Source organism: Phalaenopsis equestris, unplaced genomic scaffold (assembly GCF_001263595.1).
Source record: "Phalaenopsis equestris unplaced genomic scaffold, ASM126359v1 Scaffold001151, whole genome shotgun sequence".
Lineage (NCBI taxonomy): Eukaryota > Viridiplantae > Streptophyta > Magnoliopsida > Asparagales > Orchidaceae > Phalaenopsis > Phalaenopsis equestris.
Genome location: NW_018165590.1, coordinates 76,995 through 104,670, shown reverse-complemented (window position 1 = coordinate 104,670; position 27,676 = coordinate 76,995). Strand labels below are relative to the sequence as shown.

The following is a 27,676-nucleotide window of genomic DNA, read 5'->3' as shown; positions in this document are numbered from 1 at the left end:
TAATATAAAAAGCACCACAAGTTTAAATAACATTGCTTGTATATACACAGGAGTTTGAAGGGGCTTGCACATATCACAATAGTAGTTACAGAAAAAGAAAATATGACAGCAATATTCCTATTGAAACAATGCCGACAGTAACAAATGCTTGTCCTGCTTCAAAAACAATGTCTGGCCCTTGATCCGGCAGGCTTTGCCAATCTGTCCTGTAATAAAACAAAATATCACCATGTATCACGATGCTTGAGCCAGTGAATAAATCTGGAAATGCTAGTATACAAATATTCTCAATTAACACAATCTATAAAACTAACTTGGATGCTCTTGATGACAAGTTAAAACAGAAATAAATAGAATTAAGGCACCTTAAGTTCGCTATCACAATGCTGATGTTGTCTTGTGAGCTCCGGTCCTGCAACCATAACCAATGTATAAGTTCCACAGAATGCCGGCCGAGACAAAATATATATGGACTTCTAAGAAAAAGGAGCTAGCATTATTGAGAATGTACCAAAGCGGCCTGAGCAAGCGCTTCACAAGCAAGCTGAAAAACAAAGAGCATAAGTTCAATTTCCACCAGAAGAAAACAGTACTGCAATTGAATTTGGATAAAGCATGTACCTGAACATCACCATGTTGACGAAGATGATTCCTAACAAAGTTTGCAGCATCAGAGCTGATATTGAAACCAATTTGTTGCAAGTGGTAAGTATTTGCTCAGAAATTATTTAAAATAAAAATTATTGATTGGAGTATCATGCTAAAAGAAAGTTCACTCTTTAGAGATATGGGTGGCGAACCTTTTTATATAGTCCCATAAGCCATCAGATGCTAACAAAATAAATTCCGCGTCAGATCCAAGCTGTACGTGGGAGACATCTGGAGTAGAAATCACCAAGTCGTCTTTAAAATTTATTCTGGCAATAGGACACAGAATTCAGACAAGAAACCCATTTGTGAGAGATTGCTGCAACTAAAAGGTACAACTTTACAGAGGCATCAAAATGCTAATTCTCCCCTTGGGAATCAAAACCGTGAAATTCCATCAACATTATCATCAAAATCATTATGCTTACGCTAACTATTTTGAGTCAGCTTCAAGAATCCTTATTCACCAACAGTCCTATTAAATATTACATGAAGTTTAAATCATGGTTTGTTCAAATTTTTAAAAACGTCTATTCTGTTGTCTCTTGATGCAAAATGGCTCGAGATTCAAGATTAAAATTTTATAATGCAAAATGGCTAGAGAATCAAGATTGAAATTTTATAATGCAAAGGAAAATTGATGTTCCAAAAATAACAAGTTCTAGATGTTTGATCTTGTTTTGTCCGTAAGTTATACAAAAACTTTATTAACACAGGAAAATAGGAAAGAGGTTGAGTAGAGAGTGGAAGAAAATGAACTATGACACACAAGAGGCTAAATTATAGAAGAAGCGGAATACTTAACTCTCCATAGGAACTAGGTTGGGATCTCGGATCACGAGGCCTACAGAGAGCATTGAATAGGCTATACATGTACGAAAAATATATAAGAAACGTGACTCATGTGGCCTTAGGAACTCGCGCTCAAACTACTAGTTGTTTGTCATACTTGAAGTATCTGGTTCTCCTGGCAGTAGACGCTGAGTGGCATTATAACCACAAGCGATTGTTTGGCTAACTCGGTCTGTGGAGTCCTTAGGTAGCATTTGTGTGAGTACCTCATGAGCATAGAAGATTTATCTCTTCTTAGTCAGCTAAAGAGCCCACCAAGATCCTAGCGAGCGTGTGGAATGAATCTGACTAGGTGAATCCTTCTAGGACCTAAGTAGTGTGTCATGAGCTCCACTAGCAAGCTCCCTTGTGGATCCATTTGGCAAATCTGCCTCGAGCTCGACTGAGTTCATCATGAGCCTAGCTTAACAATCTCTTCTCTGGCCTTGATTAGCAAGTGCCTCACCTTAATTTCTACTTAGGTGTTTCCATCCTTAAGGAAAGCTTTTAATTTCCGATTCTTATATATCATTGTAAGGAGACTAGAGAAAGAATAAAATAATGAAAGAAATCATAAGTAAAAAAGTCGAGTCAATACTTAACTCACCTTTTATCGAGTTCATCATGTTCGTCATCTGCTAAAGATAGATTAGCACAATAAAGGGCATTAAATACACACGAAAAAAGGAGGTCACAAAATTTAAGGAAAAATTAATGTAAATTATTATTTTTGATTTAAGAATGTAATTATATTGTCTATATCAATGTGGTTTTACTATCTTTAATCATCTCCAAATTCTTGTCGTGGAAGTTTGCAAGGTTTTGGTGCCTTTTTCTCCACCAAAAAAGCTCTACAACAGAAAAAAATATGGACAAAAAAAGGCTCACATTTCTAGAGAAGCTATGATATCTTAACATCAGAAAACGATGAGAGACTCACATTTCTACAACAGACTTGAACTCACTGCAATGAGTAAGAAGAGTGACGTGACCATCCCTGTTTTGTAGATGGCCCTAGTTGTGTTAGTAGTTGATCATTTTCCCAAGATGTAGTCTCCTTAGAGCAAGGCATTAAGGGGCGCATGTACATGTGGTGAGTGAAAAAAAAAATGTCCATATCTTTTTAGGCAATTTAGCTAATAAAAAATTATTTTATGCTTTTAGGCACCCCAACAACTATGGCTATCCTGGAGGCAGGAGTAGCCGCAGAGGTAGGGGAGGAAACTAATTAGAAAATAGTGGTGGAAGGTAAATCATTTTTTTATTTTTGTAATTTTGAAGATTGTTTTCCTTCTCTTCAATTTTTATTACTATGTAACCTCTAAAGAACTATTCTGTGAGAAATTTTAGGTGACAATCAGAGCCATGTTGCTGTTAACCCTACAGCTACTACGCTAACATCACGGGCGTGATTTGACTCATTATCTTCGTTCTCCAACACCAAATAGGAAAAGGCAGCCAAAGATGCTTAAGTTGTGAACTCTTTGAAACCTTTGAGGAGGCTAGAAGAGATGGTTGTCAAGTTGTCATTGTGTTTGGCATCTCCAACTAAGGGTTTGGAGAGTAGCCGTCCATTCTAACACACCGTTGGAAAACGACACCTGAGTCGCTGGAATGGTTGACCTGTCAAAGGAAGTCATGGAGATGTTAGCTCATATGGACTAGTTGAGGTTGTCCTTGACCACCGAACAAGATTAGCAGCTTGCAACAAAGAGGAGAGTTCCGTGACTGATTTTCCCTCACGAATGTGAGGATTGAGGTGACAGAAAAAAATAAACATCTTGGAGAGTCACCCAAATGTGAAGAGCATGTCTATCAGTGCTCTAGCATCCCTAGATAAAGTCAGTCTTTTGCTTGAAGCGAGTTTGTTCTACATTCTTTGGTGAAGACCATATACCTGTATACCAACTTTAGACTGATTCAATCTTTTGCTTTATGTAATGTAGTATCTAAATACAACTAAGAAGAGGGGTTGAGTTGACCTTGAGATCATAATTTTTATTTTCTTTTATCAAATTATATTCTAAGTAACCTACTTGTACTCATTGTAATGTTATTCAAATTTGGTGTACTTAATTTATAATGTAATATAAATTCCTATTCATCATATAATGCATTCTTACTTCACTTACTTTATTTGTACTTTCTATGTTCTACTGTTATGCTAGTGATGGACTCCATGACTGATTCCTCAATATTACTTTTGTAAGTTAATTATGCTGAGAGCCAGCAAGTGTTGGCAGACTACGAATTATAGATTATTGAAGTAGCCAAAGTGAAATGCTCAAAGTAATAAAATTGCCTCATGTTGTTCTAACTAAAAAAATGCAAAACGTTGATATCTCTTGAACAGTACAACTTAGTAATGAGGTCTCCTTTGCATTAAATGCCATCATTTCAAGAAAAAAAAATCTCAAAATGCCCCTAATTGAATGCTTCAAAAAGTGAACAAAAATTTTCTTATAAATATCTTTGCATTATTACCACAATCATTTTTTAAGCTATGCTCTCTTAGAATCCCACTACTTCTCACTCTATACTCTCTTCCTTCGTACTAATCCTATCTTCACCAAATGGTGAGCTCACCTAAAAAATATATGAAACAGTTTCAGGTCTTCGAGTATGTGAAGTCATCAAGGGTTACATTGATGATAACAAGTTACTTTCAGAACCTCTATGTGTTCAATGACTCACGCTTTCAAAGCACTAAAATAAGAAAAATGCCCAAGCACCTTCATCAACAAATTTTTTTTTTTTATAAAAAGCAGTCCCATATTGGCCTTTGCTTTCCACATTAACTAAAGCTGTTCAAGTTCAACAAATGCTATGGACTTTTGCTTGCCCAAGTTCTGTCGAACTCCATTACAAGCATGGCCTACTTCATCTGCCACTTGCAAGCATTGACGCTTCAGTGAAGCATCAACATCCTCTGCAACCTCTTCACAGTCAAAGGATTCAAGGATGAGCTTCTCCTTCTCATCCAACTACATCAACATGATCAGCCTTCTGAATAAGATTAATGAAAAGAAGATAATGCTTCATCAACTCTCTCCGCATTTGGCAAGTTCATACCAAGCCATTCACTGTCCTACACCTACCACTGCCCAAGCTATTCACGACCAAGTTGGTGATCTTGGGCGAATTGAGGAAGATCGGCCAAAACAAACACAAGTATCTAACTCCTAGCATTACAAAGTGCAACCTAGCATGTAAGTTATTTTTCTATTCAACTTTTGTGACACCTTTGTTTATTATTTGGGCTAATTATGACATGAATCATTTGTAGTGGATCCAATGCTTTTTTTAATATGAATCACCACAAAGTGATAACCTTTTAAAGGAAAGGACGAAGAAGAAAAGGGCTATGGAGATGAGGGTGATTGAATCAGAAGCTCAAGATTTCGCAAGATCGAGTAATATGGGGGGTCTACGTTATCCAGAGAACGTCAGTTCAAACTCTAATTCTTTCCTTTTCTGCTTTTCACATCTTCTTAACCTCCTCACTTGAGTAAGAAAGAACCCTTCGAACTGAAAGCCACTACCCCCAAACATCTTTCTATGACAACCTGCCCTACATCGTCACGAGTCACTTTCTTTTTTTGATGTTTAGTCACTCATCCAAGAAAAGTTATTCATCACATGTAGAGGACGAGTTAGCGAATGCTGAGTCACCTTTGAACCCTATTGATATTCCAGCGGAGGTGGCTCAAAAGGTTGAGATTGCACTAGAGCCTCAAACTAATTCAAAGATTACAAAGACGAATTCAGGGCGACAAGCTAGAATTACCATTTGTGAGAAGCAAGGAACCAAGAAGAATGAGAAGACGAGGAAACGACCAGGCATGGGGAGAGAAGTTGTTTAGCCACCAAAGATGATTGCGCAAGTTCATCCAAGAAGGTTGACAAAACCGCTGCCAAGTTCAAGAAAGAATCAAAACACTAGGTAGATTGACTAGAGCATTGATCTTTTTGCCCAGAACTCGATGTTTGATCATGGCTTAGTGATCTTTTCAGATTCACTTCAAGAAGAGAAATAATCCAAACAATTAAATAAGGGCATCAAACTGTAGTTCATCCTCTACAAGTGCAAGCATCACCTAGCTATCATGAAATTCTTGGTAGCCCGTTGGTCATATGTACATACCTCGGTCATTTGTTACTGCAATCAATTTGCTATACTAATTGACTGGAAAGAAAGAATTAATAAGACAGGATAAAAAAGATAGCATGAATAGGGTTTTGGAAGAGTCTGCACTAACGAATTACCAAGAGCTTAAGTACACACCTCAGAACGACTTTGCCATAGCAACGCTGACTACACAAACAGAAAATAAACAGTTGAGAACTGAAGAAACACTTCAGGAATTCACCTCATTAAAAGCATAGATTAAGATAATAGCTGAGAACTTGAAGCTACCCAATGAGAGACCATTTGTGAGTTTCTTGATTTGTTGGTAGAGCCAAACCAAATGATTAAATAAGAGCATCCAATTCTACTTGGACAGAATGATTAAGAAGTAATTCCTCCAATTTAGTCAGGCCTGAATGCCTTCTACCTGATGACTGATGACTATGAGAACTTTGATGAAGAGAGCACTAATTGACTTGTATGTTTCTTTCTTATGAATAAATATACCTTGTTTTCTACGATGCTAATAACATAAGTTAGGCTATCGAGTGTAAGAGAATTTTTGAAATAAAAATGATTAATGGACTCTTAGACCGAGTAACTTATCTGGACTTCAAGTAGGCTCTTAGCCAAATACCACACATGAACTCGGAGTAGGCTCTTAGGCTGAATACCTTACATGAACTCTAAGTTGACTCTTAGGCCAAACAGCTTGCAGAAATTCTAAGCACTCAAGCCAAATAGTTACTCTCTCATGGTTGAATTAGTGTAATTACTAGGTTTGAGAAATTGGGTAACAATTTTGATAACCTAAAATGTACCCCAAAATTCACATTTCTCATATTTCAACCGAATCAATTTTATAAAATTCGACGAGTTAAAACGAGTTAAAACGAGTTAAAATGATCAATTTGATTTATAATACTAAATATTTTTATGAATGGATTGAAATATATAACAATTAAAAGTTATTCGTTTAATTAAATTTAATTAAAAATTAATTAATCTTCCCTAATCCCCTCATTATAGCCAACCGACCTAACCCACGCGTTATAATCGTAGAATAGGTAATCTTCCATCCAGAGCTCTCAAAATTTCCTCTCCCTTTACTCTTGGTTTCGCCAGCACGAGAGGTCTCTCCCGATTCTTTCCTTTCTCGCAAGCTTCTGCAGGACCCTGCACTGCAACAAAGTCTCAATCGGCAACAGGCAGTCCGCAGAGTGCCGCAATCAACACCTTAAGGCTTCGGGGTTATTTCGGTAAGTACAAATTCCTCTTTCACATAATTTGAGACTTCAATTTCCTTCCTCTTGCTTCCATTTTGAGTTTTGTCACAAATCGTGTATTTTTATTGTTTCCGGTAGGAGCTTTGGCACAAAATCAATGAAGAGGCATGGAAGATTGAGAAGATAGGAAAAAAAGGAAAGTAAGATTTGACAGCTCGGAGAAGGGTTGGGCTGCTGAGAAGCCTTTTAAGTATGATTTGACAAATCAATTATATTTTGAGTTAAATAACCTTACGAACTAAGATATACTAAATTTTAAGTAGTTTAAGATTTTATGTTGGTTACATGAGGAAAATAAGTTCGAGGCAAGCGTGTGTAAGCTATTCGTAGGACGACTCCGTAAAATTCAGGTAAATTAATCCTAAGCTAAGAAGATTAATTTGATTGACAGAAATTGATAGAATCTTAAAGTTTAATATTATGTTCCCAGGTTATTAAGATCAACATAAAGGTTATCACAATATCCAGCGTGACAACCGAGGTGAGTAATATTATTTTAAAATTTCAATAATTACTTTAATTTCAAACTGTATATTTGACTCCATATATATTCTAGATCAGTTAGATTCTTCATATTATTAGGCATGATAAATATGCATGAAATATATGTATGAGATGCATGATATGTATGATAGACAAACATGATAGAAAAAATATGCATTATATAAGAGATATGCATAAGATGAGACATATGAATGATATGAAAGATATGCATGACAAACAATTGTATAGTAGAGTAAATATGTATGTTAGTAGATGTATAAAGATATCTTAAAATAATGCATGTTATGAAGAATAAAATAACTTATAAATGAATACTTGTATGTGCATATTCAAAAGAGAATTGAACCCTCTAATGATACATGCAGGAGACGCCAGTGTACCCGCACGGGTTGAGTTTTTCTATCATCCCAAATAATTGTGATGATTAAATCACTAACCGTCGTGCCAAGGGGATAGCATTGGTCAGAGGTGAGTACATCAGAGCTTACCTCTCAAAATAACTGTGATATTTATATTACTAATTGTTGTGCCGACGGGATAATATCTATCATAAGGCAAATAAGGGTATTTCTACCTTAAACAATTGTGATGTTTACATCATTAACCGCTGTGTCGATGGGAACCGACGGGGCAATATCGGTCATGGGTGTGTTAGGTTTTTTTGAAGGTGATTCTCACAGAGACAGATATGTATGTGAAGAGTATGAAACCAGAGTGAAGATAAAATAAATGCATATAGAAAACTTGAGTATTTTCACTTAGAACATGTCATTGATACATATATTAGTATATATAAGATTTCTTATAAAAATATGAGAGATCAGCGTATTATATCATTTTTATAGATGAAAAACCGGCATGCATATTGAATTCTTTTCCTTAGATTACTGTAGTTTAAAAGTGTGATTACTCCGGTATTATCTTTAGATAACTCATTATGTTGCTTTAATATTATTTTTTGGATGCTAAACATTTGTACAAGATGAGGCAAAAACAACCAGAAATGTACATATTTTTACTTATTAATTTAATTGCTATTTTTATTGGCTCTTTCATGTATACTTGAATATTAATCTATTGGTGATAGAAATAGAATAACAGAGAATTGTTTTCCACCATCCAACTGTACGTTTTTGTCTTAGTTAATTCGAAACCCCGTGTCAGATCATAATAGTCATTTTTTAAGCCCTTTGGCTAGCTAGTTAGTCTACACTTTCAGTAGTCCAATCTCACATCAGGCTTAGATTCTACATATCTTACATTTACATTAGCAAAAAGCTAACAATTATCAAACTTAGTAGCTAATGTTCTAAGAATATCATCATACTATGCATGCAAATCATGCAATAATTTTTATGGATAAGAGGGAAGTATTGAACATACAACATAATAAGATCCATCCTATGGAATATTAAATAAATATAAAAATTCCCATTGAATTTGAACTGTTAATATCAAACAAACCATACATTTATGATATGACTATTATTCAATTATTTATAGAAATTAGCTTAAATGAAATATTTTTAACACCCATCTCATACTATAAAACTAAATGGTTTAGATCTAGCCTAACATTAAATTTTTTATAAATTAAAACTAATTTTATTCCTAAGATCTCACCTAAGATACTTAATGAAAGCAAACAATGGTAACATAATAGCCTAAAATGTAGATCACATAGGACCACAAAAAAAAATATTGTATAATGTTGATACACACCAGAATCATTTTATTTACAACTCAAAAATTATTTATGCAATTTATCCTTATACTCACCAAATGATAGATATTTCTCTATAAACTTATCCATACTAAGGGTCTGTTTGAGACAATTGCAGCTTATTAAAAAGTAGCTGTAAAGCTGCTGAATAATAATCTGATGCTCAAAAAGTTGCAGTGGGTATTACAAATTATTTTTTTAATGTCAGACCACAACTAGAAAACTATCACCGCACCTAGCTAGGAGTGGTGGGAAAACGCAAATTTCAGCGGTAGTTTTTTGAAAAAGCTACCAAAACACAGTTTACCCAAATAAACAAAATTGTGGTGCGGTGCCGCAATACCACCGCACTGCCGCCCCAAATGGACCCTAAGTTTATTCCTTTTAAGACGCGCCAAAAAGCTGGCAAAATCCTATTAAATTTATTTGATCAATATTAATTTTTCACTTTTAAACAAAAAGTAATGCTAAAAAATCTATGTATTATTAATTCATCCAAAAAAAAAAATATAACATTCATTCACTGAATGTAAGAATATAAATTTGAACTACACCAAATATAATGCCTTTTCTAAAATCATAATTTAATCATGTCTAAATTGCAACATTTATAAATTTTCTATTAGCCCAATTAATATGTCCAATATTTAATCATTAAAATGATACGATAATTATCTTTGATACCCATATTATTACATGATGACTCACAGTTAAGGTTTCTAACAGATTATTAAGCATTATTTCTTTAGGAAAAAGAAAATTGAAGATTAACAGATTGAAATTTACCAACTAATCAATTAACTTGGCCTTTTAGAAATAAAGAAGCAACAGTAGATTTTCAATTATCATCAAATGGTCATAAAATTTTGAGAAATTAGAAAATTAAACAATATGATAAAAAAATTATTTTCATAAAACTAAATTTCCTATTTAAAATATTAGTAATTTAATTCTAAATTTCCTAAAAAAGTCGAACCATCACTACCAGATAGACTCCCTCGTAAGCTATGGAAATCAACATAGATTGTATGCTAAAGCCTGAAAATTAGCCCACTTAGCATGTGTATTGGACCGAACGACCATCTACAATTCCACAAACAACAAGCAAGAATATCATGAGGGCCAAGTTCATGCACAATCAAGGAAAATCAAGCAAGAACCATTCTGGTGAACTACACATCCAACGACCCCCATATACATCACAACTATGTTCTTTTTCCTTTTTCTTTTCCAATTTAAACAAGGATATCAAAGTCTAGCTCATAATGCTGAAAACGGTTAATGCATAATACCAAAGTCCACCACATAATCTATTTAATCAAATTAATAACTATAAATACAATCTTGACATAAAAGAGGATCTACGGATAGGTACAAGACAAGAAGCTGTATGAAAACAAGTAGATGGAAATAATAGGATATCTTTCCCAAATTCCTCACTAAATTAGAAATTTTTTATGCTAAAAAATACAGCTCCAGCTACTTAAATAACCAAATATAATGATAGATGACCCAAAGTTTAAAATATACATGCCACTCGTTCTAAATTATGAACACAAGCAACAATCTTTTTGCAATGCACTATATTGCATATGAAATAAGAATCAACTCAAGCTTATTTATTTCAACAATCATAAAGAGAATTGTTGGCAATATAGATAGTGATATAATTTTCACAATAGTGTTATAGGCTGAGTAATAGAAAAATCAAACTCTCCTAAGAAAGTTTTTACCAGCATTAATTTATTTATGAAGTTAGAGTTCTTTGTTTAAGCTATTAATTAAAATTGACCACAAAATTTTTTTCTTATTTTCTCAGATGATCAGAATACTTCCAACAAAAATATAATATATTGAACTGAACCTTTTATCATTAATGAAGCTAGTATAATCAACATAAATGAAGGCTTCAATGTTCAAGAATTCAATCAAGGTACATAACAATCTTTTCGCAAGAGATTTTTTATATACATAAAAATTCACACAACAGTTTTCAATATTTATATTTCGGATTGCATGTGCAAGTTAAAAACTCCAACAGCAAATAACATGTCAAGTAACAATCAAACAAATCAACCTTGTCCACTAATTTTTAATATTAAGACGAGTCATCTAGTTGCTCTACATTATCTAAACTGTTTTGATCGCCATAGGAGTATTAACTAACCTGAATCCTATAAGACCAAGTTCCTTAAAATCTTTGAAATAATGATACCCTTTTTTGTCCCAAAAAAAGATTCGAGTCATCCAAGATCTTTGGAGGAAGAACATTTTTTAAATGATTATTCCATCATAGCGAAGTTATAACTAGTTTCAGCAAATAAGATGTTATAAGAATTATTTGTAAGCATAACAAAGTTTGATATAATAGGTATGACAAATAAAATGATTAAGGGCTACTCTGAAAGCTAATTTTAGTAAAGGAATTTAGAATTTGTTAATTTGAGCTCATGAACTATTTAAAGCCATAAACATATCTAGTTCTTCCCTTGAGAAATACAATGAAGCGGTTACTTTATATAAATGGTCTCCAAAAGATATCATAAAAGAAGGAATAGCTACAATCTATTCGAAGTTAATATAGCCTTAATTGCGGGAATCTGAATAATGTTAAGCATAACTAAGAATAAAGTAACAAAATAATAAATCCCATAGACTTGAGTAAATTCTCTGATAACAAGCCAACATTATATCAATTGATAAAAAATGTTGAAATTTAACCACTAAAATATATAGACAAGCATTTGGTTTAAAGCCAGGGAGGGGGCTAAAACAACTTAATGCAGTACCCATCTAAAAATATCTGGCCTCTTTCCGAGAAAGGGGAATCCACTAACTCATAATTTGCCTTGGAGTAGATATAAAGGATATAGCCAAAGAAAATGTAGAAAAAGAAGAAGATAAATAATAAAAATCTATAAGACAGTGAATTAGGTGATTAGTATGTTTTCTTTTATCTTTTCACATAATAACTAGTACATGGAAATTAGAGAATTCATTAGTACATAGATGATTGGTCAATCCAACAATTTGGATGGACATGTTGCAATCAAAGAGGTTGAGGTTGTCGAAAGTAACCTTGTAGTGGACAACATGAAAGCCAATGACTAGTGTCCTTGTTTGTTGGAGTCAATCATTATCTTCCAAAGAAATTGTAAGCAAAGTTGAAGAGGAGGCACTAAGAGATGGGGTAGGAAGAGTCAAATAAGATATGAACTATGCTGAGCAATAGAGAGAACAAAATTTCTGTTTACAATGTACAAGATGATAGTGTAGCTGCAATAGGGGAAAGGGGAAAAGGTATTTTGACCACCACCATGGCCCCAATTATTCTTTCCACCATGACCACGATGACTCAAGCTACCTCTAGAGATGGCCACAAAAGTCAATTGATAGGGAACCAGAGTTTGAGGAGTAGAGAGCTTGGTGATGCAGAAAACCCAGAGGGAATGATCGCAACATTATGCACCATGGAGTCACTTATTAAGTAAGATTGTATAGTTTGCAAGAAAAGGCACAAACTAGAGATAATTTAGGCAACAAAAATATTTTTTGTTTTGCTATTGAAGAGTTGGAATAGTGATGAAGGCTAACATTGATGTAACTTATACTATTTGCATAGCAGAGTGCTATAATAATCTTGAACTTGCATATCATTTTGCTTAAAAGTATATATATCATAGTACAAAGTATAAATAAAACAACTATTAATCTTCTGAAAATATGTGAAACAAAGATAATATCACATTATCTTAAATGAATCTCAGAATCTTAAGGCATAATTTTTGAGAAAATTCAAGCTTCAAGACTAGTGAGTATCATGAAAGAATGATATAATTAAACACTTGTCATTCTCGAATAGAATTGTTAAGATAGAGGAATTTATTACGAGAATCAACAAGGAAATGAGATATTCCCAATCACAAGAGATAATGCCCACTAATTTGATGATGATATTGATGGAGGAAAGTTTCATCACAATAAGAGGAGAGGGAGAAGCCATAACACCATGGAGAAAGATATAGTGATTCTAAAAACTAAAATCATGGAGATGAGCATAAACTAAAAAAAATAGAAGCTAAGAGGTTGGAGTGCAAGGTGTCTCGAAAACGATGGTGAAGTGCCAATGGAGCAGATGCAATCAATATCGTGACCATCAAGTAGTGGATGAAAATCTACTCATTAGATTCGAAGTATGTGCAAATGTTAGGCAAGTAGAAACATTCACAAGCAAGCGGCTACACATCTATGAGCAAGAGCATCTAGGGTAGTAGGGCTATGGATGAGATCAATCAAGCAGGAAGCTAGAGGTTTTTGTGTTAATACAAGATGAAAAGAATGAAATATGTAGCGATACTATTGACTTGATAGAGAATTTGTGAATGAATACAAAATGATACAATATGAACAAAATAATTTGGAATAAAACCTCAATTATGAGAATATATTTCCAATATACTCTCCTAATATTACATGTTATACCTAATAAACCAATACTACTAAATGGGCCAGCATATGCCGACAACATCTATATCACAAATACATATTAAGAAACTATACATTCATAGTTTGGAAGAAATTTTAAAAATGACATTTTTTAAAAATTTTGTTCTCTTAAATAAAACTGGAAAAAAGTTTTTTATAAAATAAACTAAATCATCACGTGACGTGGTGATTTATGGAATCACCACGTCGACTGGTGATTCCTCCAATGTGGATCCACGTGGACACAAAATAACCACATGGCGTGGCTATTTTGCCTACTTTATTAATTTTTAAATCAATCTATTTTAAATATAAACTTTTAAAATAATTTTATTTTTTAAAATTTTGCCCATAGTTTAACATATAACTTGTCAGTTTGTATTTGACATAATCTGTGGCATAACAAAACATGTTAAGACAATTTATTTGCCACGTTAGTAACTCAAAAACACCATGCAAGTAAATTTGTGATAATCATCATCATACAAGCCAGTAAAGTTAGAATAACAACTATACCTTGATATGAACTTTTCGGTCCATTTTCCCTCCTCGACTCCTTTTATCAGCATCCTATAATTTGTAAAGTAAAGATAAAAAATAGGTGAAATGAAAAAGGTTAGTAAGATTAAAATAACGCTAGGAAATTACACAACAGTTTATTGTAAATAAAGAAATTGCTTAAAGTACAAAAACTAACTCATTCTTTTTTGTCTTGAACCGCAAGTCTCCAAAAGCACGGGATACAGATATGTCACCACAAATTCTGCCGTCAACAAGCTACAGAAAGAATGATACAACGATAGATCTATGTGTAACTTACATGGAAAAGGAACGAGAATAATCAAAGAATTTCTATAAGTCAACCTTTAATTCTTTTTTTAAAATAATCATAATTAATTTTTGCCATGAATGGAAAAGATCATAAAATCTTGCCAAGAAAAAATAAATCTTTCATGTTAAACACAACATGAAAGATAAATATATAGTGATCAACACCAAAAAAATCTTAAATTTCAAACACTTTTCAGCATGACACAAGCATGAAGATTTGCCAAATAAAAATAATAATAATAATAATAACATGCATGAAGGAAAACTTCGAAGGACTCAAATTTATGAGACTAAGCATATATGATTAATTTTCTAGACAATTGCCAAATCAATAATGAGGCAAGAACATGTAAGAAAGCCTTTCATGTCCATACTTGTACTGAAACACCTCTGCCATGCCCTATCACATGCCAAATACATGGAAAATCATGTTCATAGATTTTTTTTATTTTTTTCTTTTAAATATACAACGTTAGGGAACACTAGTCTAAGTGATGATTTTTTTCTTTTAAAATTTAGAAATATACAACGTTAGGGAACACTAGTCTAAGTGATAATGATGATATAAAACTTTCATATAAGCCAGATCAACAAACTATATTTTTCTATCAATGATGATAACGGTTTTTTTATTGAATAGGGTATTAGTGTTAACGATAATGGTAATAATTCCAAATGAGCCAGGCCAATGTAGTGATAGAAGGTTTTATTAAATATGATATTGGTGTTAGCAGTGATGATTTATTGGGATGCTAAATGTTTTGGTTCATTAGTGATACATTTTCTTCAACGTACAAAAAATTACATGTATTTTTAATTATAGAGCTTTTGTAGAAAATACAATGTAAATTTTGCCAAAATCATGCTTGCTTATTTGTACTAATGTTTGTGTTGTTGAAAACTAGTCTATTAAAAAAACATTTGAAAGAAAATGAAATATAAATAAAAGTAAATCATTTTTTTTTTGGTTATCCATAAGCCATTTATTGGATGCAACAAAATTACATTTTAGTTTTCCAAATCTTTCTTGAAAATATAAACTCCGTTGTTTCGTCATATCTTATATTAATAGCACATATATATATATATATATATATATTGTGTTCATGGCATATTGTGCCTATAACATATAGGTTTCCATTCTTCATAGAAATCACATTTCTGAACCTCTCACTGTTACAATCTAAAACGTAAAATTTCAAGGTTAGATGTTAGATGGATGCACATTTTACTCTAGTCACGTATTTTTGTTACAAACTGAGACTTAGAAAGTAGTTTCTACCATCAAAATACAGAATAAAAATATACTGCGATTTAAACATGCAACTTGAACCATAAGCTTGGATTTTCTGTTTATCTTAATTATAAAGTATCAACTTTCTATTCACTTCTTCAGCTAACAATATGTGTGCTACGATGAAGGCAATTCACTAGAAGCCAGAAAAAGACCAGTAATAATAGATAGGTTCATCAAAGAAAACCTAACAATATAGAAGCATGGATTGGCATATTGTAAAAATATTTATAAAGCTTAATAATAAATTTAAATTAGTTTTGATGTAAAAAATGAACAAAAAAAAGTTGCACACACCCATCCACCAGCTGCTCTAACCCGCCTTGCTTCTTCCATGGAAACTTTATTATTCCCAAAAGGTCTATGAGAATTGGTCAGAACTTCTGCTTTTCCCTTACGAGATAGCACCTGCATGCCAATTGCGTTATAACAAAAAAGAGAAGATGAAATTTTGAAGCATTTATTGTTATGCACGCATGTTATCATAAATCTACCACTTTCCATATGCCAAAAATTAATCATATTAGCATAAGTTTGAAAGAAATGCTACTCTGCCAATAAACCTAGCAAATAATCTCATGTTACATCATCACATAGAATAGCTGGACCAACAAAATCCTCTCAAAAGAAAAGTGCATAACAATCTCCCCATTTTGACTGAGCCACCAAAACAAGTGGATCCCAAATACTATTTTTGTGTAAATTCCGTTAGGGAGGTAATAATAAATTAGTTCAAAAATAGCATAAATATGAGTGCAGGACAATACCATGCCATATTTAATAACACGTGAAATGACAAGACAGCAGACAAATAATCTATAGTGCACAAAAGAAATTTAATATTTTTTTTCCTAATGAACATAACTTGTCGTGAATGGCATTAGAAATTGAACATTTGCAAATCTAAAAAGAAACCCAAAAATTGTACTATCTAACAAGAAACCCAAAAACTGAAATTAAAAGAGGATCGGTTCCCAAAATATGAATCCAACAAATGTTCAGGTAACTTTGTAAACAACGGATGTTAATCACGGATGGCATGAGTAGGCAAATACCAATGTGAAGGGCACAAGTTACAGTAAACATAAATAAATAAAAAAGCATAGTTTTTTTGGAAGTGAATGTAGCCAAGCATAAACTAAATTAGAGGAAAATACCACACTTGAGTCTCCAACATGAGAAATGATCAGGACATCAGTCCCAATAAACATTGCTGTAGCTGTTGCACCAGATTCATCTTCATTATGAATCTTTTCAAGCCTTTAAGAAGAAGGGGAAAAAACAAAAAGGAAACCAATAAATAGGACTCAGGTTAAAATGTCTTCTAGCCCATAAATAATCACTTACCAAGTCAAGAGTCTACCATCAACATTTTCAAAAGCTTTTGTGAGTGCATCTTTTATAGCATGAAAATCCTTACTGCTCAGCAATAACCCCCCTTGCAATTCATTCATACATTCCTTATATAGTTCATCCCTGAAACTCTAATAAGGAATTTAATCCGAAAAAATAAGAAGCATCATAGCGCATAAAGTATTGAATTATTGTAATTTCTATTAGAAACTTGAACATTTACACATACAATTCAAGATTAGAAAAAAATTTGCTCGAGACAATCTGTGCGAAAAATGTTTTTGAGATATAAAAAAGTTATGAATACTTTATAATCACATGTTAATGACATGCTTAGATAGTTCAGAATATTTAAAAGAGAAGTTTTCCTTTGACTGTGTTGATTGCTATGTTGCACTATTTAAAGGAAGTCATGGCAAAACATCAAAACTATATTGTAGAGCATTAAGAGCTCTATTCCATCACGAGCAAACTTTTAATAAAAATGAACTGACCAAATATTTTATCAGAAATTTTACATTGTTTATATTGGAGAGACTTTTATAGAGTCCATAAAGTAAAGAGCTTGAATAACCATAGGTGGTTATTTGGTAGTGAGATTTACAGGAAATTTACACTAAATTCTACCAAATTGTCTGAAAGTCCAAAGAAAAAAAAAACACTTTTCAAGATGTTGTTTTACCTCTATGTCGCAAGAAACTTCAGATTTACCAAACTATATTGTTTAGTAGTTTTAATGAGATTTTGAAGAAATTAATGAATCGGACACAATGTGCTTGTCATGATATCCCTTCTTCCCCGGTTTCTCATGGGCTGGAAAACCCTTAACACACCACCAATCTCCTTCCTGATCACTTGTTCCATATTCCCCCTCTGCTTCTTCCTTCAAGAGCAGTGACCACAAGGATGCCTACTTCATCCTCCACTTCTCCCATTGAGCTTAGGTGATCGCATGGGCGCCTTTTTTCTCCTCTGCTTCTTTCTTTGAGTGGTAGTGACCTCAAGAGCAAACCAAACACTTTTCTACGGCATGGTATGATCTCTATCCTCGATAAAATATAAAACTGCAATTTTTTTCACTTAAGCAAAGTTTCCAAAATATGTAATGGATATTCAATAGAGGATTAAGGTAGAACCCAATTGCATACATCTGATTAAATTGAAATGAGAAAGAATAACATTGCAAAGATGAGCAAGTAGACCTTAAAATGATTCAAGTTGATCTGTTATTGTTTGATTTCAATTTGGAAACCTCGGATAGTTCTTAAGTAATATTATGATAGAATCTTAGAATATAAGTACTCTTATAGATATGTTAATGATTTTAGTTGAGAATATGGTTCATAGAAAGATAAATATCTTTATGTATTCAAGAAACTCAATGGGTTAGAGAAAAGACAAGAGATTGATAGCTTAGGTTTTAAACTTTGGTATTCAGGTAGGAGTCATGCTAGAAAAGGTGTAGGTGTAATTATAGATATGAGTTTGAAAAATAATGGTATAAAAGTTACTAAAATTTGAGATAAAATTATAGCCCTACAAATTATTGTTGATACTAAGATTTTTAGTATTATAAGTGTTTGTGCTCTTAAAGTAGGTTTAGATAGGTTCAAAAAAAATATTTTGGAATGACCTAGAAGAATTAGTACAAATAATACCATTTGAAAAAAAAAATTATTGAACGAGATTTAAATGGACATGTTGGTAGAGCGGTGGAAGATTTTAGAAATGTTCATGGTGGTGACAGTTTTGGAGTGATTAATAAAGAAACTAGAATCATATTAGATTTTGTTATGCTAATGTTTTAATTAAGAAAGATATGAACATATTTGTTGACCTCATTTTTTAGGTCATTTCTGACCATCTTAGAAAACGAGAATTAAGACTCACCCATTTTAGAAATTCCAGACACTTCTTATTCTCCTGTGATGTCTTAGCATTTATGGCCCAGAACCATCGTCTTATGTACGAGCGGTTAAGGGCTATTATGTGAAGACTCAGGGAGAAGTTCCCAATAGGATTTCAAGCCCTAAGAAAACATTGTCACGACTTTTTCGTCACATACACACACCAAATGCACAAAATTCACAAAATTGCACGAGGTTCTTCAATTGAGCCTAAAAAATGGGTGAAAATGCGAACTTCTCCGGATGACCCCCAATGATGAAACGGGCAGTGCCAGCGCGTCCAGAACGTCAGAATTACCTAAAAAGGACATCCATTTTGTTATGTTGTGCCAATTAAAATGTGCAAATCAAATTTTTACTTTAAAAAAAAATTGCAACGATTTTACACACGAATTAAAATGTGCAAATCGAATTTTTACTTTAAAAATTAAGTATTTTCATAATTATATTTTTATTTATATAATATTTATAAAACCTAATCTCTATTCACCTAACCCACGACATTCGCGTGTTTCTTTTCCCTTCTTCGACTGAGAGCTGCTCGGCCGTGTCCTAACTCCCGCGACTCATCTCTTAGGCGTGGATCGATCGAGCGGCGCCATGGCTCGCCGAGCCCCATCTTCCTCTCCCCTGTCTGTCTTCTCTGCCATTCACACATGAGATGGCTCGCCTTCTTCTCCTCACACGCGGCATTCCACTGCTGATTGAGCATGCGACTCGCCTCTTCGAGCTCCACTCGACCGAGCAGCCCTCCAACTGCGAAGTTCCACCTGACCAACTCTTCCTTCGCCCTAGGCCGCATTTCCTCCGCTCTAAATGCATTTCTCCTCTTCCTTTACCTAATTCGGCTACCAGGGAGGCTGGTAGGTGACTTCTCCTTTCTCCTTTCTTTGCTATAAAGAACCGCATTTGGGGGAGGGTCTAAGGTTGGCCGACATTTCTGAGAGTGGGGAGGTGCTGCCAAAATCTCCTCTAATTTCATTCTTACTTGTTCTTTTCATCCTCTGCGGCGTGAGGGTTGTTGAAGTTCTCTGGAGGAAAAAAAAGGAGTGTTCTTGAGAGAGAAAATTTTGAGAGGTACTTGACATTTTTCTTTATTCCGTTTTCACAATTAGCAAGCGGATTTAATCCTTCTTTGTTGTTCGAAAGAAGATTTCCTTCCTCTCTGTCGTTTAAAGATTTTGCGGCTTGGGGAACTAGATACCCGAGAAGAGCTTTTGCCTGAGGCTTTCAAGAGAAATTTGTGTGATGTTTTCTTCAATCCTATTTTTAGTGCTTTGCTTTAAGTTTGCACTAAAGACGTATTTTTCTTCTTCTCCTCTGTTTTGCTGCCTTGCTCGAAACATGTTATTGGAAATGTTAAAATAGGGAAAAATGCTTGCATAAGGCTCTGATTTTGTCTTGTCTAGTGACTCATGATAATAAGCAATTGAATGTCTTAATGAAAGCTTATTATGAAGTTTAAGCATGAATGTTTGCTTAGGATCGTGAGAAATGAAGCATATATATCAGTTTCCCTTACTTTTCTTTTGCTTGAAATATGTGGAAGCATTGGTAGAGCATTTTAAAAATGCATTTTATTCCTCTCTATGACAAACATGTGTGGACTATCTTTACTTTCCTTACTTGAAGCACTTGAAAGTATGGCTAAGGTGGTCTTGGAATGTATTTTACTCTTTTAGAAATACATTTGGAAAAACATGTTTGGGGTTTATGTCTTGTTTCTCTTGCTGCCGCTCATTAGAATACTTGCTGGAAATGATTTGTATGTGCTGAAAGATACATTTGGGCTTATGTTTTATTTCCCCTTGCTGCCCCTCATCAGAATATTTGCTGGAAATAATTTTTTTATGTGCTGAAAGAATGTATTTGGGGCTCTATCTTTCCTCCTTTTGCTGCCCCTCTGCGTGAAATACGTATACATGACATTCCTTTTATCTTAAGGACTTTGAAGAGCTTGTTTGAAGCTTAGATTGGTGCCTGTTTTGTCCCTTTTTCTAGGCTCGATTTGGAGCTTGTTAAGGGCTGGTTTGATGGTTGTTTTACTCATATTTCCGGCTCTACCCGTGAGCCTTAATTGGTGTGTGTTGCCTTTACGGTTTTCTTCTTGTTGCCCTTTACTCGTGACCCCTACATGTTGTGATTAATGTTGAGGTTGGCTGGAATTTAATTTGTTCCTTATTTTAGCCTGGTCATGAGCTTTCCCTATGGAATTCAAGACAAGCCTTGTGTTGCTCAATTTTAAACAAGGTTTATGACTTAAATTATTGTGAGCAAAAATGTTAATACTCTAGTCACACTACAAACATGAAGAACACGAAAGAGAAGGTGCTACTCCTTGTTAGTTCTAGTTCACACCAACTACTCACGAAGATGTGTAGATCCACAAGACACGTGAAGATTTCTAGAAGAATTGTTTTTCGCAAGTTGCTTTTAGAGCAATCTCTTTATGAACACGTCGAGTGCTATATTGCAGACGAAGTTATGGTCTGATTTTGCAAACATTGTCGATCTTGAATCCAGTTAGAAACAACTTCACAGATACAGTTTTTACCATAAGGTTTCAAAATATGATACTAGCTTTTAAAGTGTAGTACTATTTAATAGAAGTGACTAGGTGATACAGGAGTTAACCAAACCATAATAAAAAAACAAATATTATTACTGAAAACAAATAGACGGTGTACAGGAGTTAACCAAACCATAATTAAAAAAAATAAATATTATTACTGAAAACAAATAGACGGTTACAACCAACACACTTGAACGAAAAAGTACAACAATTAATCTGTAATAGCGATAACAACGACACAAACACTCAAATAGGGTAGATCTTGAGTGTTTGTGGTGGCCGTTAAGAGTTTGGAAGGTGGCGACAAGGTTGAGAAGGTGCGGGGCTTTGAGGAAATCGTGGAAATGCAACGCCAGCTTGCTGTCCTTGGCGGCAACACACAGGGAATTACAGTAACTAGCAGGAACTAGCAAGAATGAGCTGTCCCGAGATATTGGAATGAGGGAAGATAGCAGTGGGGCGGCTTTCTGGAGGTGGTGGCAAATCCGGGAGAAGATAAGGTGGTTGGGAAGGAGAAATACTGGAGGAAAACAGTGATTTCCTGCAATTCCAAGTGACGAAAGTGAAGAAAATAGGCGGAAAGTGATGCAGGGAGGTTGGGAAAGGGTGGAGGGCGGGCTTGTTGGGAGGTAGCAAGGCTGGAAAGCAAGATAGGTGGCTAAAAAATGGAGGAACTGCAGGAAACAGCAGAAAAAGCTGTTGTTGCAGGCGGGCACAGCGAGATACAGTGACTGTGAGCGACGTGGGGAGAATGGGAAGGGGATAGGCAACACAATCACTACATCGAGAGAGAGACACAGCCGGAGCACCATTCAAATTCTCGGATACAGCCCTTAAAGTGAGAAGATGGACGCTGGCGGCGGTCCTAAACAAACTCATGCCAAAAACTTCCAATTCAAATACTAATAAAACATATAAATAGGAAAGGACTAGAATGGAAGGAAAGAAAAAAAGAAAACATGCTAAACTTTAGAAGGAAAATGGTTGAATGTAGTTTGGTTCCGTTTTTCGTTGCTTGCGCAACCCAAGAACCTTGTAATGACCATACGTGGGAGATGCCCGCACGAGACGCCTACATCACTAGGTTGGAATGAAGAATTGTAAATTTGTGCATTTAAAAATGCAACAGTTGATTAAAATGTATTTTATATCTCCATCATAATAGAAAAAATAAACTCAAGTGCATTTTTTTTTATAGAGAGCCCAAAAATGGTGCACTTTTGTAGGAACCCTCAGCATCAACATGACATTTTTTTAAACGCTTCTTAATGATAATACTGTTATTAACACACAAACTTGATGCACATAATAATTAGGTTAGGAATAAAACCCCATGATATATCACAAGATGCAAAGGAAGCTGAGCCTATTGTTGATGATTTCTTGTCTCCATAAGAGAAAAGCTTCATAGATTGGGTTAGTTGGACATTGTCACCTGCTTACATTGACTAAGATGAAGAGACTACAACCAACCTACATCAGGTCCTACAAGTGCTTATAAACACATAAGGACACATCACATATTTCAAGTCATACAAAAAAGACAACTAAGATGGAAGCTCTAAACAGACTAATCATCAAACAAAATGAAAATATAAAAATAATCAAAGAATTACTAGAACAACAAACTCCGAACGGAGTTCAATAGTTTAGAATACATATCTACTCACACAAGCCATGCTATTTGTCTCTGACACTTTGAAGAAGAGCAACAAAAACAAGTTGACAAGTTGACACTTTGAAGAAGAGCAACAAAAACAAGTTGACACTTATAAAGTTCGATGGACAAGTTTCAATAATGGAAGATGGCAACCAATTAGATGAAAATGCATACATTTGTAAACTTATTTTCAATAGATCTTTACATGATTTAGTTGAAATAGATGGTCATCTACTACGATCTTATAAACATTTTAGGTTATAACACGAGGCAATTGTATAGAGATATAGATACCGGCTAAGGTATGATTGTAGAATTTCAACAAAACAACAATCAAGAAATGCTGAGAAGAATTCTGGAGGCAAAGAACAACGAAATGAATCTTATTGATGTAAAGGAAACACAATAATACACATGGAAAGAAACCACATGGGCTGCCAACTCCAGGATAGAACTGCAAGGAGGATGAGCAAGTAGCCCAACCTTCCAAGAAAATAAAAAATAAATAAAATTTGCCCCTATACACAAACAACCCTTATTTATAAGCCTTAAGACCCTCTTATTACAAGTTTATCAACCAACTATAAAACCCATAAAAACAGAGAACTAAATTATAAAAACTAAACTGTAATATAATATGGATAGTACTAATACTGACACTTCCGCATCATTCTCTAGGGGTTGGAAAAGATTCAACTCGGGTCTCCAATTCTAACTCTAAGACATTGAAAATGACCGAGTCATTCTAATCTACAGGCAAGTCAAGATTGGTGATTCAAACATCTGTCTTAGATACTACATTCACTGGATCAAAACTATTGTGGAAATGTGCAACTTTCTCTACCATTCAAGGTTCATCGCTACCGCATTTAACTTCCACTTACTTACATCTAATCTTAGTGCAACCTCAAACCCTTGGGCTTCACCTCTTTCACAATAAATGACTCTTCAGCCATTTCCATACATGACCTTGTCCAATGATTAACACCAAACCCCTCCATCAATGGAGTCCAGATCCTTCCCGGGCTTACGGTGACGTGGTTCATTAACATACCAACATTTATAATTGCATCAACATTACCATCTCCAATCTCTACGAGAAGTGATTGGATGTCTATAACAAGTCCTCTGTCCACATCATTCCAATCCCAACAACAACGGAATTGAACATTTGCAAATCCACCACGAACTGAATTACTTGCATCAACAATGATAAATTCAGATTTGGCTGCATTTTGTGCAGTGCACTTACAACTATTACTGCTTAATAAAAATATCAATCACACTTGATCGAATACACATAGAGACCACCTTCTAGCCATCATTACCAAAATAATCATTCGACGATAATTTAAACTACCTAGAGGTTAAATAATCATATAATTCACTGGTGATAGAAGGAACCCTTCCAATTTGAATATTGTTTGTAATGAACCCCACTAGATCATGCTGCCAAATGTCTTTGCATGAACTTTTCACTCTAGGAATTATAACACATAACTCCTTGTCAAACACGGGGGGATCATATACATGTATCTGTGGTTATTCCAACACCGGACCATCAAACCTATCAAAACTTCAGGATTCTTGATGAAGTTTCATTCTTCTTCTTCTTCTAGATTTTGTTTTCATGATCCAGCTCATGTTCCTCAAATTTTCGTAGTTCAAGAACAACTATTCTTTCTTGAAGACACCAGATCTCCCGTTGTAAATCTTCCATAAACAAGTTCTTGATTGGGTCTTGCAACATTTCTTCATGTTGGCATGTTGTTTCATTTGAAAACCATAGTTAAAACAAGGAAAACAGTGAGAAGAACAGCATTAGGGACGATCTTGATTGGAATTCTTGCCAACTGCAGCAAATAGAAAAGTCAGAACCCTAGGAAATCTAGAATTTGCAAACAAAAAAATTGTCAACACACATCTAGATATGCTGGACAACAAAAAAAAGAGAGGCTAAGGAATCCCAGAAAGAAAGCAAGAATGTTGTTTTAGAAGGAAATTCGTAGAGAACATGAAGGAATGGATGAAAGAAGAGTCGAAAGGAAGAAGAAAAAGAAGATAGAAAACTCCCTCTTTCAAAAACAAAAAATCAAAAGAGAAGAAACAAGAAGATAGAAGCCTTGTCGATTCAAAAAAGCATTGAGAAGACAGGTTCAACAACCACCAAGAAAGCTAGAGAATCTTGGCAATCTCTGATACCAAAATGATATAGGCTAGGGTATGATTGTAGAACTACAACAAAAAACTATCAATAATTGCCAATAAGAATTATGCAGGCAAAGAACAACAAAAGGAATCCTATTCATATAAAGGAATCACAATAATACACATAGTAAGACACCACATGGGCAGCAAACTCCAGGATACAACTGCAAAGAAAGTGAATGGGTAGCCCAACCTTCCCAAAAGAAAGAAACTCATAATTCTAAAACCAAAATCTGCCCTTATACACAAAATAACCCTTAATTATAAGTACTAAGATCCCACTAATTACAAGTTTGCTATCCAAAAAAAAACACATAAAACAGAGAACTAAATCATAAAATCTAAACGGTAACAATAAGTACACAACACTAGTACTGACGCTCCCGCGTCAAATATATTGGCTGGTCATGGGGTGATTAGCAACACTATGAATACGGTTGCATGTGAAGAACTGTAGATAATACCTAGAAGAGTGGCTCATGCCCATAGTTATAGATAGATATGTGAAATTTTTCTGCATTTCTGAAATAAAGTAAGTCAAGATTATAATCATCTACTACAAGCGATCATATAATTAGTCGAATTATTCATCAACTTGCTTCCAGATGATGCCAACAACCATCCTTAAATACAAGCCAACCAAAAGTTTCATACTTTTCCAAAAGTGCTATTGGAGTCATATATGTTACACATGTTTTTACAGAGATAGTAGATAATTATAAAATGGATGTTGTAAGAGAAATGGATCCACATCCAAGAATGTAATGACTACAATTCTATTTGATTGACAATTTGCCTACACCCCTTCTGGTTGGAAGGGATCTATAGTGAATAGAGGGTGCTAAGATGGTGAGTGGAGGAGAAAGTATTAAGAGTATTACAAGAATAGTATTACTCAATTGATTCAGGCTACACTAACACCAAGAAGCTTATGACACCCTTTCAGAGATATTAAAATCATTTCAGTGGGTATCATGCATGTATATATAGTAGATATGCGGTCAAGTAAGAGTTCTATAACTATCGTCATGCTCCCCAACCATTTAATACATTAGAGAGAATTTTGGTATTTGAAAAATGAGATTTTGAATATTGAGTCATATACAATAAATTTCTCTGTTAGTTCATGCAAATATTGTATTTCTACAGTGTTGCCAAATTTTATTTTTCTCTATCATGAATATGATATGTACTTCAAGATGCCCTAAACTTTCAATGAAATAGTGAGTTGGGTGATGCAAAAGGTCATAATAAAGACTCTAACTTAAATGCAATTGTCCAGAAAGAAATTCAAGGGAATGTTCCGAAACATGCTATTACCGCAAACATGTTGGATGCACGTGTAACATTTAAATAAAATAAATTTAAAATTAATGTTATTCTTAATTTATAATTTTCAAATGTATTATTTTACTCACAAGCATTGAGTCAAAGGCATCGTTCAACTTGATCAGTTACCTCACATCAATGAGTAAAAAAAATAATAACATTAAATTGTATTTTTTTCTCTGAACTTTAAAGGCTCTAACTGCTACACAACCTATTCATGATTATTATCACTTGCAGTTTTGCAGATTATTCCTATGTTATCACAATGAATTCGTTCTTTGCGATGATAACTACAAATCAATTTGCTGGGAATTTGCTGGATTTAAAATCTATCATGCCAAACATTTTTTATAATTACTGCCTCAGGATATCATAATTCTGAATTTAAGGAATTTACTAAATCCTACTTGAGTTACATACTACTGGGAGTCAAACAACCCAAAGGCTTGCAAAATCTTCTACTTTTAATAGTTCACAGCTGTGAGATGCCGATTGTTACACACTTCAAGTAGCAGAAGCAGTATAAATGAGAGTCAGTAGATCTCCAAAAAAGACAAAGAAGTAACTATCTCTGACCTGAGGAACTCGACTGAACAGATGCCAGAGTGGCCATCAAAAACGGTAGCGAAGGTGAAGCCAGAAAGACCGTCGGATCGGAGGACGACGACGTCCTCCATCTCAGAACGAGGGCCCTGTAGATTACTCGACCCCCATCGAATTCCCGAGACGCCGCCCGCTAGAGGAGAAGAAACGTCTACAGTTACTGCTGAGCATCGTAGCCTACTAGCCCTCCGGGACACGGCAGCGCTCCTAAACTGAAGTGCCTGCTGCAAACTTGGCGGGAGCAGCAGAGCCATGAACACTGGAAAAGCTCGCAGCCGTGGACAGGAAGCGATAAGGCCACATCAATTTTTGA

At 34.4% G+C, this 27,676-nt stretch overlaps 1 protein-coding gene across 2 annotated transcripts; it reads right to left on the bottom strand.

Moving 5' to 3' along the window:
* Window positions 1–27,676, bottom strand: LOC110033365 (probable protein phosphatase 2C 5). Of its 2 annotated transcripts, none has more exons than XM_020737312.1 (11): window positions 27,337–27,676; window positions 17,079–17,207; window positions 16,889–16,991; window positions 16,029–16,139; window positions 14,304–14,383; window positions 14,123–14,176; window positions 801–917; window positions 622–676; window positions 512–544; window positions 366–412; window positions 1–206 (listed from the first exon to the last, which is right to left on the bottom strand). In XM_020737312.1, exons 1-11 carry the CDS (start codon window positions 27,615–27,617, stop codon window positions 86–88), a joined length of 1,131 nt encoding a protein of 376 aa, XP_020592971.1. In that variant the 5' UTR covers window positions 27,618–27,676; the 3' UTR covers window positions 1–85. The 2 variants fall into 2 exon arrangements, with proteins under 2 accessions (XP_020592971.1, XP_020592973.1); XM_020737314.1 differs by having other exon boundaries at window positions 77–201.